This window comes from Pholcus phalangioides, unplaced genomic scaffold (assembly GCF_987345545.1).
Source record: "Pholcus phalangioides strain wild (caught in Gottingen) unplaced genomic scaffold, Ppha-v1.0 ptg000010l_1, whole genome shotgun sequence".
Taxonomy (NCBI): Eukaryota; Metazoa; Arthropoda; class Arachnida; order Araneae; family Pholcidae; genus Pholcus; species Pholcus phalangioides.
In genome coordinates, this window is record NW_028301603.1 from 17,604,094 (window position 1) to 17,618,487 (window position 14,394).

At 37.0% G+C, this 14,394-nt stretch overlaps 1 protein-coding gene across 5 annotated transcripts in view; it reads left to right on the forward strand.

Moving 5' to 3' along the window:
- LOC149081017 (dipeptidyl peptidase 4-like) overlaps positions 1-14,394 on the forward strand; it is a 174,834-nt gene that overhangs the window by 153,054 nt on the left and 7,386 nt on the right. For all 5 annotated transcript variants that reach the window (XM_089237759.1, XM_089237761.1, XM_089237760.1 and 2 more), the window contains 11 exons: positions 1,168-1,242; positions 2,509-2,561; positions 3,808-3,886; positions 5,362-5,482; positions 5,664-5,833; positions 7,287-7,384; positions 10,004-10,130; positions 11,172-11,324; positions 11,471-11,550; positions 13,393-13,622; positions 13,752-13,853. In XM_089237759.1, coding sequence (XP_089093885.1) covers positions 1,168-1,242; positions 2,509-2,561; positions 3,808-3,886; positions 5,362-5,482; positions 5,664-5,833; positions 7,287-7,384; positions 10,004-10,130; positions 11,172-11,324; positions 11,471-11,550; positions 13,393-13,622; positions 13,752-13,853 — 1,288 coding nt within the window. The remainder of the gene's footprint in view (positions 1-1,167; positions 1,243-2,508; positions 2,562-3,807; positions 3,887-5,361; positions 5,483-5,663; positions 5,834-7,286; positions 7,385-10,003; positions 10,131-11,171; positions 11,325-11,470; positions 11,551-13,392; positions 13,623-13,751; positions 13,854-14,394) is intronic.

The following is a 14,394-nucleotide window of genomic DNA, read 5'->3' on the forward strand; positions in this document are numbered from 1 at the left end:
ATATTTTTTTCTTTTCTATATTTTTCCTTTCCCCTTCTTTCTTTTCTAACGTGTACCATTAGATTAGCACATGGTTACCAAATTTATTCCCGATTCATCAAATAAAGATAATCCAAATTTCTTCCCAAATGGCTTTTACGCTAGTGGTTAAAAATATTTCCCATTTAAAGTATCAACGGGCTGTATTGTTCACAAACTGTGTGTCACAGCAATTTAGAGCTCAATGCCACAAAAATGATTGTCTTTGTTCTTGTCATCATTCAATCTTTGAATGATTTTTTCAATAATGTGACAATAATTAATAATTATTCCAACATCATATATTAGTTCACCCATAAGACTTTACGCAGCAACCCATACTTGAACTTATTAATCATTACAGTATTTATATTGGACTATCTTGTTGACAGAAAAACTCCAATGCATTCAAGTCCCACCAACTTTGCTAATCTCTTGCATCACAATTTCATTTTGACAAGCTGGTAAAAAGTCTGGTGAATTGGTTTTTCCAGTTACATATATGATGCTATTGAGATAAACCTGGATTGTGTGTAGAAGGCGTAGTTCATCTTCTACAGTAGAGGTCTTTAACCTTTTTCCTAGTTGCAAGTACTGCCTGTACCATCATATCATCAAAAGAGCAGCACCCTTATGTTAAATTTGACCAGCGCCGCAACTAGATGCTTGGTCACCTGGGTGTGAGCGCACGTTTTGATGTCCCCCTTGTAATGTTGAAGGAGAGGTTTCAGAATGAAATTGGTGCCCCGGCGGGTCTGACGCCAGGGCCATGAGACCCGCCTGCTTCCCCCCCCCCCTAGTTGTGACCCTGAGTTTGACATGAATGCATGGAAATGTTTTGAACCCTTGAATGTAATTTGTACAATGTGTTTATTCAGAATTTTTATTAAGTGCTTACGGACAGGAACTCGGACACGGGTATTGATTACTGTTTGTGCTTCAGGGAGCACTGTTGTGCTCGAGAGCAACAGGTTGAAGGTGCCTGTTCTAGAGTCAACCCAGAAGCAGGAAAAGCCTAGAAATAATAAAAATTGGTGTACTTTTTATTATCTTTTGTTTTTTTCTCAATGCAATGCTGTGTGTCATATTTTACATGAGACTTTGAAATCATTCAATTTGCAAATTTTATTTTCTTTAATTTTGTTTCAGAGACAGCACAAAGGAGTTATTTTTTCCTTATCCCCTGATAGACAGTATTTTCTTATAGCTCGAGATTACAGTAATGTAAGTTTCTTGTTCTATAGCTCCATATTATACAACTAAAGGTATGTCTTATATTTTATGTAAACACCAGATCAATTACAGCAGAGCCTCGATAATCCAAAGCACTGAGGATTATCAAAAAACTTGAATAATCCAAAAAAATGCTTTAAATTGTTGGTTTTACATTTAAAAAAAAAAAGACAAGCAAAAAAAAGCAGTACTAGCATGCTTACTGTATTTTTATACTCGACTATAGATGCCAAATGATGTGTTTCATAAAAAATGAAGAATGTGGAAATGGTGCGAATATGAGAGACGATTGAGAAAAGTTGGGGATGGGATTGATGGTGAACGACGCTGAGACACCAATAGTCTTTAACTGTCTTTCCAATGTTTTTATGTAAGCAATTAAGGATCAATGCTATTTTCCACCATCATGAAGAAAATGGTCAAACTTATATTTCTTTCTCTGTGACCCCCCCCCCCCCCTGAAAGTTCTTCAAGGGGTTCTCGTCTACTCAGGGGAGTCTAATATTTTGCAACAACTGTACCCATTATAGAGCTGGGAGCTGCCTAGTCCCTTTTTAACCCCTGCCTATTGCTACAGTGTTCATCAGATGAAGTTGGTTTTCTGTGGTTCAAAACTTTGAGGCACAAATGTGGGCGGGTATCCCCATGAAATAGTTTCGCAACAGAAAGCAGCAGGCCCCTACAACAGAACAATTATTCAATCATTACACTTCAGTAGTTAGAATAATCGATCGCAGATGGCAGCACTACATATAATAAGCATTACACAGAAACAAACATCACCTTAGGTTCAAACATGTACATGCACATTCCGGCAATTAAATTCATACCAATTCGTTAAAAGTCCCACAAAGGAATATGGACAAGTTGTACGCGGGGCTTAGTAGTAGTAGTCCTTTTGAAACTAAAATTACTGCACAATATTTATGTACTACGCAGTATGTTTGGGAAGAAAAAATAAAGAAGTTGGATTCTTGGAGGAAAAAAAACAGGAAAAGGAGTGTCTCAAGAAAGAAATTTGAAAATTTTCCTTGCCTCGGATTATCTGGAAACTAAAATTTACGGGGCTCAGGTTTTTGAGGCTCTACTGTAATAACTTGAATTCATCAATAATGTGAGAACTTAATAAAGTGTTCTCAATGTCTCAATATCTTATGAAGATCAATTTTGAAGATAGACTTTATTATATTTGATTTTTTTCATAATCATCATTTCCTTTTAACACCATCTAATGAGTAATGGTTTTGCTTTCTTTAGGTATTTAGATACACGTATAGAGCATCTTTCCTACTGTACAACATAAGCAGTGAGTAGGTATACTTTTTGCAAAATTATCATTACTCTTTTGCCGCATTTTTTTGTGTAGGCATAAAAAATTTATGTGATTCTACTATATACCCCAACCTAAGTGATTTCAGAGTTACACAATTTTCTGCGAAAAATGCCTGATTCTTGAATTCTTCAGCACATTTCGTAAGCATTATGGTAATTATAGCTATACACTTTGATCTTAGCCAAAAGGCTCAGAAGCGACTGGGATTATAGATGGGATCAAAAAAATATTTTCTTTCGATGTTATAATCGAGTAAATAAACATTTTTCATTCAAACTGGACACCACATATAGCCAAGCTGAGCTGAATTTTGAGGTGCCGAAAGCTAAAAGCTAGGAAAGCTGCTTAAAATCTTTTTTCAGAGAGTTCGAAAATCAATTTTGACTTTAGATAAATTGTGAAACATACCTTTCATTTTTGAAGAATGATCCATTTAATGTATTCCCGTTAAAATGATGCTATTAACATTTGTTGAAACAATGCACATGCCACACTTTACTTGACTTTATCCAAAGAAACAAAAACTAATAGCAAAATTATTTGGTTTTGACACAAGAAGCTAGATTTTTTTTTGTGGATCAAATATTGCTCTATATATGACTTTCGTTTATGCATATATTTGACCTGAATTTAAAAACTTAATGAGAATTCTTTAATTACATGTAGGAAAACCTGCATTTTGAGTACAGTTTAAAAAAAAAAAACCCTTTTTTGGTGTTCTTCAGAAATACTAGTTTCAATTAAATCACTATTTAATGGATTTGTATGCGAAATTGCACTCAACTTACATGCTTAGTCATGACCTCACATCCTGGAGCAGGCCCCTAGGCTGAGAATTTTTGCAGGCCACAAGGCTGGGAATTTCGGCAGGTCCCCCCTCACCAACCTTTACATGCCCTCCCCCCATGGTTAATTTATGGGGGGGGGAACTGATGACAATCTTCCCAGGCCCCAAGGCTGGAGCCCTGTTATCCCCACCCTTGTTGGGGCCCATGCAGTTAGTGCCTACCCCACCTATCGGGTAATTCTGGGGTATTATTTGCATGTTTGAAATAGATATTTAGTATTGCTAAGAGAATTTAGTTAATTTACCTACATAAAAAAGTATTTGTGAGATGTTTCCTGTTGTCAGTTTAATTTTTAATTTATAAATTGTATATGAACTTATCACATTTTAGAAAAAATATGTTTGTTTCATGTATATTTTTTCTGCTATTTTATAGCTACATGTCACCATTATTTCCTGAATCCCCAGACATGAAGCTACAATATGCATCATGGGGCCCAACAGGAAGTCAACTAGTAAGTATTCATGTTTTTTAAAAATGTGCGTCGGTGGGTTGATATGCAGAATATGTTCACAAATATGCTGCAATATGCTGTGTTTCTGTATGGAAAGTAACATGATGCCTCAAGTATCTAAGCCTCAGTCAGCAATAATATAATCTTTGTTTCCCACAGACAGAGCAATCAGGCTTACAACATTCTGCAGAAACAAACTTCATGTTAGGTATGCTAGGTGGGATAATATTCTTTGGGGGTGAATCTGCTTCCATAGCGAAGAAACAAAACAATTTTTCTTTACATTCACTTCACACACAAAGAATAAAACATGACGAAACATATCCAGACTAAAAACAAAATATGTGGCTGAATGCCATCTTGCCCCACAGATCGATTTATGCTGCCAGTACAACATATCTAAATATTTCCCTGACGCTGCAGCGCCATCCATTAGTCATAAAATAAAACTATAACAAACTAAAATCCTAAAACTCTGCCATCCTATGGCTCACTGAATTCAATGAAATTTCAGATCAATTTTCCAAGTAAAAAGCAAACATTATACACAGTGCACAAAAATAACATTGACATATTAAGCATTAGAGAGATATAGATGGCTTCTTTCTCAGCCAGAGATATCAAGGAAACAGTTATTTTCCGGATATTATGCAGAGGCGAGCTCGGAAAGAAAAGTCATCACGTCTCCGCCGGGACTCGAACCCAGGCCCTCTAGCATGCTTGCCCGGTATGCAAGAGGGCCTGGATTTGAGTCCCGGCGGAGACATGATGACTTTTCTTTCCGAGCTCGCCTCGGCATAATATCCGGAAAATAACTGTTTCCTTGATATTAAGCATTGTTTTCATAAACATGTGACACCTTCATAATCAGGATGGCTCACATGAGAACGAAATCTTTGAGCCCAATTTTGTTTTAGAGCCAGGATGATTTACACAAAGATAAAACTTTCACAGTCAGGGTGAGTCTCACGAAACCTTCAGCGCAATCTCCTCACTGAGCCCCCATTTTTTTCTAGGGATATTTCTCTAGAGGTGAATCAACTTCCACAGAAAAAAGAGAAAATCATTTTGCGATACATTTACTTCATGCACAAAAGAGAAAATATGAGGAAACATGCACAGGGTACAAACAAAACACATGGCTGAAGGCCATCTTGCCTCAAACATACTGACTCATATTGCCAACGTGATAAATCTAAATCTTCCCCCATTCTCTGATGCCACACAGCACCATCCATCGGTAAAACAAAACAAAACTGTAACTAAAATCCTTCAGATATTAGGTACATTTTTAATGAGTATCACTAGAAAAACATCGTTTTTTGAAGGAGTGTGTGCTCACATTTACTGTGGATGATATTGTAGTTTACTTCTATCACTTTCATATAGCTTTGAAATATTTTGAAAGAAATTTCAGAAATCGAATGCATTTCATTTTGCTTTTTTTCCCCCCGATCTAATATTTGGAAATATAGGTCTATGTGCTTTACAATGATGTTTATTATATGGAAAGTATTCACTCAGAACCAAAGAGATTGACATCAACTGGACTTGATGATGTCATATATAATGGAGTACCTGATTGGCTGTATGAAGGTGAGAAACATTCGTCTCATAAATGCTGATTGATATTCTTTGTACAATAAAGTATTTATTGCCCAATGAATCATCATATAGAATTCTTTAAATTTATGTTTTCCTATGAGATCATTGCCATAAGTTTTTCATCTGGTGTATATTTTTATTCAAACATTTCTCACATTCCACACTGTTTCAGAGGAAGTGCTGTCAAGTAGTCATGCCCTCTGGTGGTCAGAAGATGGGAAACAGCTTGCTTTCGCCACATTTAATGACACCAAAGTTGAGGAAATGAAGTACCCTTATTATGGTTCATACAGAGATGTGAAGAATGTTTATACGGAAATGATATCTTTAAGGTACCCAAAGGTATGCACAATACTTTCCTTTCCAGATCTAGCGTTTTTCAAGTAAAAATAGATTGCAGCACTAGTATAACACTAAACATGCATAACTCTGGCAACATAGATACTTTAGGATAACCCATACACTCAGAACACATGTTCTATATGTACTTTGTTTATTCATATTCTGTAGAAGAATGTTCAAAAGGTGCAGGCATGATTAAGTGGTAGAAGTAAGAATACTTATAACTTGCAGATTGTCTCAGAATCATGGAAAGTGCCCTATTTATTTGATCAATAATGCTTTTTTTGTTTCATACCTGTATGATTTATGCCCATATTCTTGTTACTCCTATCTGCTGCAATCAAAGTATGAGTTTTTAACCCTTAATTTTAGTTGCAGTTTTCATGATGTGACTACACAAAATCTGGGCCTATTATAATTCAGTATAAAAATCCTATATAATGATAACCAAGGCTGTAGGGGGAAAATTATGGGTCTTTCTCCCAAACCAAAATATGATAATATGACAGAAAAAGGGAAAAGATGGCCAAATCTATTCTATCACTTTGGTCCCCCCCAAAATGAAAGTGGTCTTCCTCCCTGCAAGAAATTTATGGCTACAGGCCTGATAACTATCTCCTATAACAACAATTTCCTATATAATGATGTTAATTTGATACCAGTGCGCTTTTCATAGTGAAAATAAATACATTAATACATGGTGAATGAAAAGTCCTGGTCGCGTTTTAAAAATCAATAACAATTCAACCAATTCACATGAAAAGGTATGGTTTGCATTAAAATACTTATCATGGCCTAGAGGTTGTTTTTCTTTTCTTTTTTTTGATAAATTAGAAAGTTTAAATTTTCTGACTCATAGGTGGTGCTGTAGAACAATAAACTCGACATAACACATGAAATGCAACACAAACAGTGCATAATTAATGTATATGACAATTTGTGTTGCATAAAACTATCACATTTCAATATAAGCACCCTTTTTAGCTCAAGCTACACCGAAATGGATGAAAAAGTGCTCTTGTTGAAGTGCAGTACTTTTATATAATACAAAGTGTCATAACATTGCCATAAACATTAATTATGCACTGTTTATGTTACATTTTATGTGTTATGTTGGGGTTTTGATTTTACGCTGCCACCTGTGAGTGAAATTGGAACACACTTTCTTTAATTTATTTAAAAAAAAAACCTCTAGGCTATAATAGGTGCTTTAGTACAAACCACAACTTTTTATGTCAATTGGGGCAATCAATCTTGATTTGTTATTAATTTTTAAAATGCATGGACTTCTCGCCAACCCTATATATTCAATCTATAATGATATGGTTCTCCAGTCCATTGAGTGTTATTATATAGATTTTTCACTCTTTATACAATCGCTGAATGATATAAAAGATATGTTGAATTCATTACAATGTATTAATCATTTTAATTCTTGATTCTCTCACTACAGCCAGGAACGCCAAATCCTACCGTGCAGATATGGGTGGTGGATCTAACAGATACTTCACGAATTCTGCAAGTACAACCTCCAAAAGAATACGAGGATCTGTAAGTAATTTTGATTCATATTTTATATGGTATCTATAATTCAAGAATTCTAAAAAGTTTTCTTCATGGGAGTTAGATTAGGATGTTTGGTGCCTTTGCGTCACTTGTGTGTAATCTTGAACAACTATAGCATCTTGTGAAGCGCATACAACATTTTCAATACCGAAAATTTTTCAATCTCTCTGCAATGAAAAAGGTTACTCAACTATCGATATCTGTATGTGCAGATATTTTTTACGGATTTCTGTTAATGAATGTACAGTAGAGCTTTGAATATCCAAGCCTCCAAAGTTAGAGTTTTGTAAATCATCTGAGGCACTGAAATATTTTTTGAGTTTCTCTCTTGAGATCCTCTTTCTCTCGCTTTACACCCCCCTCCCCCCCCCCCAAGAATACTCTATATGTAGTATATACATACATATTGCACAGTAATTTCAGTTTCAAAGGAACTAGGTAGCCCCCAGCCCTATTATGGGTATCTGGTGTACAGGGTGGGTTCTGGACGCTTTTCAATTGCAAGCGAATAGTATTTTGGTTACAAAAAAAATCAACCCTCTCCTTCAGTTGGTGTTTTAAAAAATTGCTCCCTTTTAGTTTTCGCCCCAAAAAATTATCCCCCTTCAGTTGGTGCCCTCTGTAGCCACATAGTTTGCAGAAGTTAAGATTCTTTCCAGCTGGTGTAATAAAATATCACTCGCTTGAATGGATGTAGACCATTTTAACTTTCAGAGCTTCATTGAGAAAGAGGAGCAAGTTTGACCATTTCCTTCATAATGGTGGCATTTTTCTTTAATTGCTTATGTAAAATCATTGGAAAGGCAGATGAAACCTGTGTCTCAGCCAGTGTCGTCTCAAAAGCATCGTGGGCTCCTGAGGCCAAGTAATTTTTTAAGGCCTTATTAAGGCCTTTTTTTAAGGCCTTGGCAAATTTTCAAATTTCAACCAGATCTTATTTTACTTTATCAGATCTTATATTTTGTGAGGCCCTTTATTCCCTTGAGGCGCCTGAGCCATGTCCCGGTAAGCCCATGTGTTAAGATGGCACTGGTCTCACCTCATTCACCATCAATCCCATCCTGAACTCTTCTCAACCACTCTCTCATCTTCACGCCCTTTTCCACATTCCTCATTTTTTGAAACTTGTTGTATGGCTAAGAACTCTATACTGTGCTATTTTTCATGTCTGTGAGATGATGCAAAAATTATTTCAAAAATACAAGTAAAAGAAAGTTTGTTTCTATGCTAACCAAGTTTGAAGCTATAAAAAGACTGAATAGAAACGAAACTTGTTGCAAATGGAGTAAGTATGCTAGTTCTGCTTTTGCTTTTTTTTTTTTCAAAATAAAACCAAAATTTAAAGCATTATTTATTTTTTGGATTGTTCAAATTTTTTGGTAATCTGAGGTGGCTTCAGTCCCATCCACCTCGGATTATAGAGACTTGACCATACATAGCTATACCTCAAGTTACAAGTTTAGATTATGGCTGAAAGTTACTCGTATCTCAAAGCAATTTTCCCCCCACACAGAATGGTAAATATCTCTTCAATTCATGCCCCCCATTCTCTAAAATGTCAACACTTATATAAAATTCAATTACTATGGCACAGTGCAATGTACTCTATGCACAGAATTAAGGTTGTAACTTAGTTTTTTTTTGCGGGGGGGGGGGGGAGAAGGAGGGTGGAAATATGATTTTGTTACCCCCACCAATGTAAAATGTTATTATTTTATGATGGTGTTTTTGTTTTCACACACACACACCTAAAATTTGCTGCACAGGATAGTTGCTCCTTTGCCCCCCCCCCTCTTGTTCTGGCCCTGCACAGGAACAAATGTAGCCTTACAGTTGAACCTCATTAAGGTGAGGTCGAAAAAGTACCAATTCAAGTTGTTGCAGTACGGTCCAATACAATCGCTTTCAGTGCTAGCAGAACCAATCAACCAAGCTTTCATGTATCAAATGCATTTTTTGTACATTTCAAGCTCATAAGTTGGGTATTTTGTCTTGAGTTAGAGGAACAGTTTATAAATACTTTTTGTCGTGGACCCCTCAGAAAATCTTTGTATCTGAAATGAACCTCCAGTTTTAGCCGTGGATCCCCAGAATTTATGTCTAGCCATGAACCACCCATTCATATCAGCAGGAACTACAGCCTCACTCTAGCAGTGAGAATGTTTTCGAACAGTGGAGAACATTTCATCCAACTAATAAATACAATACCATCAATGATAGCAATTCCATCTACTGGACTGCAGAAGAACCACTAAAATACTGCTTCATACCCCTATCAAGATTTGTCTCCACAAGTACAATTTTTGGCGAATCATAACAATATCACTGCTGCAGTCTATCAAAGTCTGCCCTTTTGCTCGTAAATTAAATTGAAACTTTTATTTTCAAGTAATTCATTCATATTCGCTTTCTTTTTAAAAAACTTTGCTTTAATTTATTTTATAATCCCACAATCAGACCATGGACCCCTGGAGTTTTCTACGCACACCCATTTGGGAACCACTGAGTTAAAGCACTTTTAGTGATTACTTTTGTTTCAACTTGGTTCATTTGTGAGTCAAGGAACTTGTAACCTGAAAATGTACCATTGTATATTTGAAATAGGGACTATTATTTCACTACGGTTCAGTGGGCAGACAACGGTTCGTTGGCTGTTACTTGGTTGAAACGCTCTCAAGATCATGCCATCATCAGTATCTGCAGGGAATCAGACGGATGGCTCTGCAAAACAGTAAGAGACTCTATATTCACTATAAATGACTAATTCTTTGTAATCATCTTTAACGAAAGAAAAACTAAAACTTGATAGTTATATAGTTGGTGGCCTTTCTTGTCATTGGGTGGTTTTTCTGTAGCATTTGTACCCAATATTTGTGCAGCTTTATGTACAGAGGAAATGTTTTGATACAGACATCAGTGGCGGGAAGGGGGGGCTTAGCAGCAGAGCCGTTTCAAGAGCATCATGGACCCCCAAGCCAAATGATTTTTCTGAGGCCCTATGCGGTGAATTCTCGGAAACGCCAACCACATTTCATTTTTGTGATGCCCCTTTTCTCTTCAGGCTCCTGGGCCGTGTCGGATGATCCCATGCGTTAAGACAGCGCTGCTTAGCAGGCTGCTATAGCCTGGGGTGGCAAATTTGAGGAAAGTGACCAAAAAAATTAGTAGAATGGGAGAAGGGCGGCTAAGTTTATGTGACCCTAAATAAATCCACCTCTGCCACGTAAGCCAGTGAGTGACCTAGAAAGTTTGAAAGCAGGTGAGTGAGGAGAAGAGTGACCAAACAAGTGATATAGAGAGTGTGCAAGCATGTGAAAAACCAAAAAAAAAAAGACATAGAGCATGTGTAAACTTGTAAATGGTATATGTCTGATAAACCAAAGAACCATGCCAGTAAGTGACTAAAAGAGTGACCTAGAGCATGTTCAATCATGTGAGTTACCAAACCAGTGTGCAAGCACGGGAGTGACCAGAACAGTGTGCAAGCATGTGAATGACTAAAAGATTGACTTAGTGTGTGAGCATGGGAGTGATCAAAGAAGTGACTTTGAGGGAGAGTGAGTATGGAAGTGACTAAGACACAGGTGTACTGGTAGGAGAGGGATGGGATGATCTCAAGCAGGTTATAGCATAGGTTGATGAATTTAAGGTATTAATCATCAAAAAATTAGACTAGAAGAAGGGCAGCAAAATTCATGTATCTCACAGGCAGCAAAACCATAAATACGCCCCTGGCAAACATAGCATACACAATTTTTTAAATCTTTTTCAGAATCATGAAGAAGATACCAAAGGACAAGGATGGGTTGAACTTTACGATGGTCTGAAGTTTACAGATGATAAACAGTATTACTTTGTTATTTTACCAGGACCGCCAGAAAGCAGTGCTGGCCGTTTCAAACATCTAGCCATGGTGAATGTTCAGGTGAGGTGCATACTGTGTTATTTTTTTTCTCTATTTCAGGGAAGTTCGACTGTTGCACTATTTTGATGAATGGACGTTTAATTCACTGATTTTGGACATTCTCATACATTTCCATTCTAATGACATGAATTGATGTATCATTACAGACCGGAAAATTAGACTTCTTGACGAAGGGTCAATATGTTGTCACGGAAATTCTCGAACATAGTGCCAAAGATAAGACTGTGTAAGTATGTTTTTGCTGTTCTTTCATTGCCGCAATCAACTCTGACTGAATCATTTCAGTCAAAAAAAATCATTGATTTGAGCCCAAAAATAAAACGCACAAGATCTTGAAAAAAATGTTCAAGTCATGATTATAAATACAGTCGAATCCCGTTATAACAAATGCCAAGAGACTGGAAGAATTACTTCATTACAATGAAATTTTGTTATAAAGGAATTCCAGGTTACCTAGCATTGTTCCTATGTAAACTTATTTGAGGGATTAGAAATGTGTTCATTGAAATGAGATTTTTTGCTATAACGGTATTTTTTAAAATGGGATTCAACTATATATTGGAATCGCCCATACTGGGCACTCCCTGTTAGCCATGGACCTCACATCTTGGATAAGGGACCCTAGGCTGGGCCCATATTCTGCAGCTCCCCTTCCAAGCCAGACTTTTCACAGGCCCTTCCAATGGTGAATTTATTGTGTGAAAAACAAAAAAAATGTCGTCCCAGGTTCTGGGACCTGGTCAGCCCCATTCCTGTGGGGGCCATGCAGTTGGCAGACTTTTTTCACATTAATGGGCACTTTTCTTGATTACACCAACACGCCTCAATGCATTTTACTATCCATTAAGAGACACTCCTCGTTAGCAGAAAAATCTTCAGTTTCTATTATCAAGAGGTTCTACCATATTCCTTTCAAGCTATGAACAAAATATCGCACCGTAAATATGCTTCTGTGCACACAGAATTTTTGCCATGCAGAAGAAATTCCCTCTATTGCACATGGTAGCATGTTATTTTATGGTTTCCCCATGGATATTAAAACTCTGAGTGCTGAGTAATAACAGGCCTGTACAGGCAAAATATAAATTAGAAGGCACGTTGATAATCACTATTTATCCTCTGTATTAGAAGAGCACTCAAATGGGAATTCTGACATACATTCAAACCGAGACCCACATGCAGATACAAAGAGGAAACGTGATGACATTCCCCTCCTTCACTTGAAAAAATGCATTGGAGGCATGGGGGGGGGGACAAAGGCAAACCAATAGCCTCCTACTTGCACACCGTGTATTAAGAGCCTGTATCCACTCATACTCACACCAGTATAATATAAATCACTGAATATCTCTTGATTGAGCTAGTTTAATTGAGGTGTCGATCAACACCTTCATAGCAGGAAATTCAACACAAATATTGATATTCAAAGTGAGAATTAAGAATGTTTGCACAGGGTTACCAGATTCAAAAACTGAGAAAGGGTGACGCCTGCATGCACACTGTGTTTTAATATCACTTTTTCCCATTTTCACTAAGAATCAGCATCGAGTGTTGTTTGCATCCTGTTTTCTTTGTTTCTGAATGGAAGACATTACTCCTCCCCTTCCTTCCCCTGTTGGTAAGGAGGACCAAATCACTGCATTTAATGGCGAGCAAACATTAAAATAAATGCTGCAGTTTTCTTCTTCCAGAGTTGTTTTTCAAACTTGCATTTTCCATGGTTGGAATAGTATTTGTGGCCCTGCCGGTAACTTGGGTTCTTGTATTCTCAGAATTTTGACGGCAATTGATCAAAGCATGTAAACGTGTGGGGGAGGGAAGGGGGAACCCCCACAAACCAACATTCATGTCAATGGAGAGGTGTAGGGTTTTAGTTTTCCCAGAAAAAAAAATAATGAAATCCTGAAAAAGAGGACAAAACGATGAATTTTCTAAAATGTAGGAGGGCACTTGAAATGACATCAAAAGGGAGGACATCTGGTAACCCTATGCTCGCAAGCATTGAGAATGTCTTGTCTAGATTTAATTATTGTCACAGCTTCTTATGATTTGTTCCTTCTTACTCTAGATATTACATCAGCACACTAGAAGATAAGCCTGGTGAACGTCACTTGTTTGGTGTAACAGATATTACTCATTCATCTCCTGGTCAGACATTTTGTATAACATGCGATGTTAGTCCTGATTGCCTTTATAACTCGGCTCGTTTCGCTCCTAAGTCTTCTTATTACATTCTGAAGTGCCTTGGACCTGGTGTTCCGCAAATAGAGCTACGATCAACTGAAGATAAAGAACTAAGTAAATACAAATTTCATCCTCACATATTTGCTGAACCTTAAATCAAGTGGATAATTTGATGGATTCAAGTTTATAAACATGTGATTACAATTCATTGTGTGACCAATTCATTTTTTTATTCTCGAACAGAAACAGTTTTGGATACAAATGATAACCTCAAAGAGTTGCTCACAAAAAGATCCCTTCCAACGATAAAGCAGCTCCAAGTGCCAATTCCGGGAACTACTTACAGTGAGTCCTATTTTGATTATGTTTTCGGTTTTTCGTTTATCAAATCTCATCTATAAATATGCAAATATCCCTCACTTTGTACAATTTCACTACAACATTATTTTCAAAAGTTACTTCACGGAATTGCAACCTGCAAGATTTGCCATAAAGTTTATTTTGCATGCTCATTTACAGGAATATATCCGAAGGCATGACAGAGAATTGGCACTGAGTTATTATTGGTAGTAGGACCATTTAAATGCATTGCCTCATCCAGACACGGCCTGGGGGTCTTGTGATAATGAGATTTGATGCCATGATTTTTGAGAGTGAAGACCGAAACCCACTACACTGATGTGACGTGATTTCACGTCATGTCAAAGACGTTCTGTGACATGCAAATTCCACTTCACTTAATTTCCACGTCAGTGTGAAAGTCAGCAGACAATTCACAACTTCTCCGTTGTGAGCTGATATTCAAGTCACTTCAGCATAGTATATTCCAACCTTTAGAATTGGTAGGCAGGTATGCACTTTCAGTTAGGTAAGAGACATGGGCAGA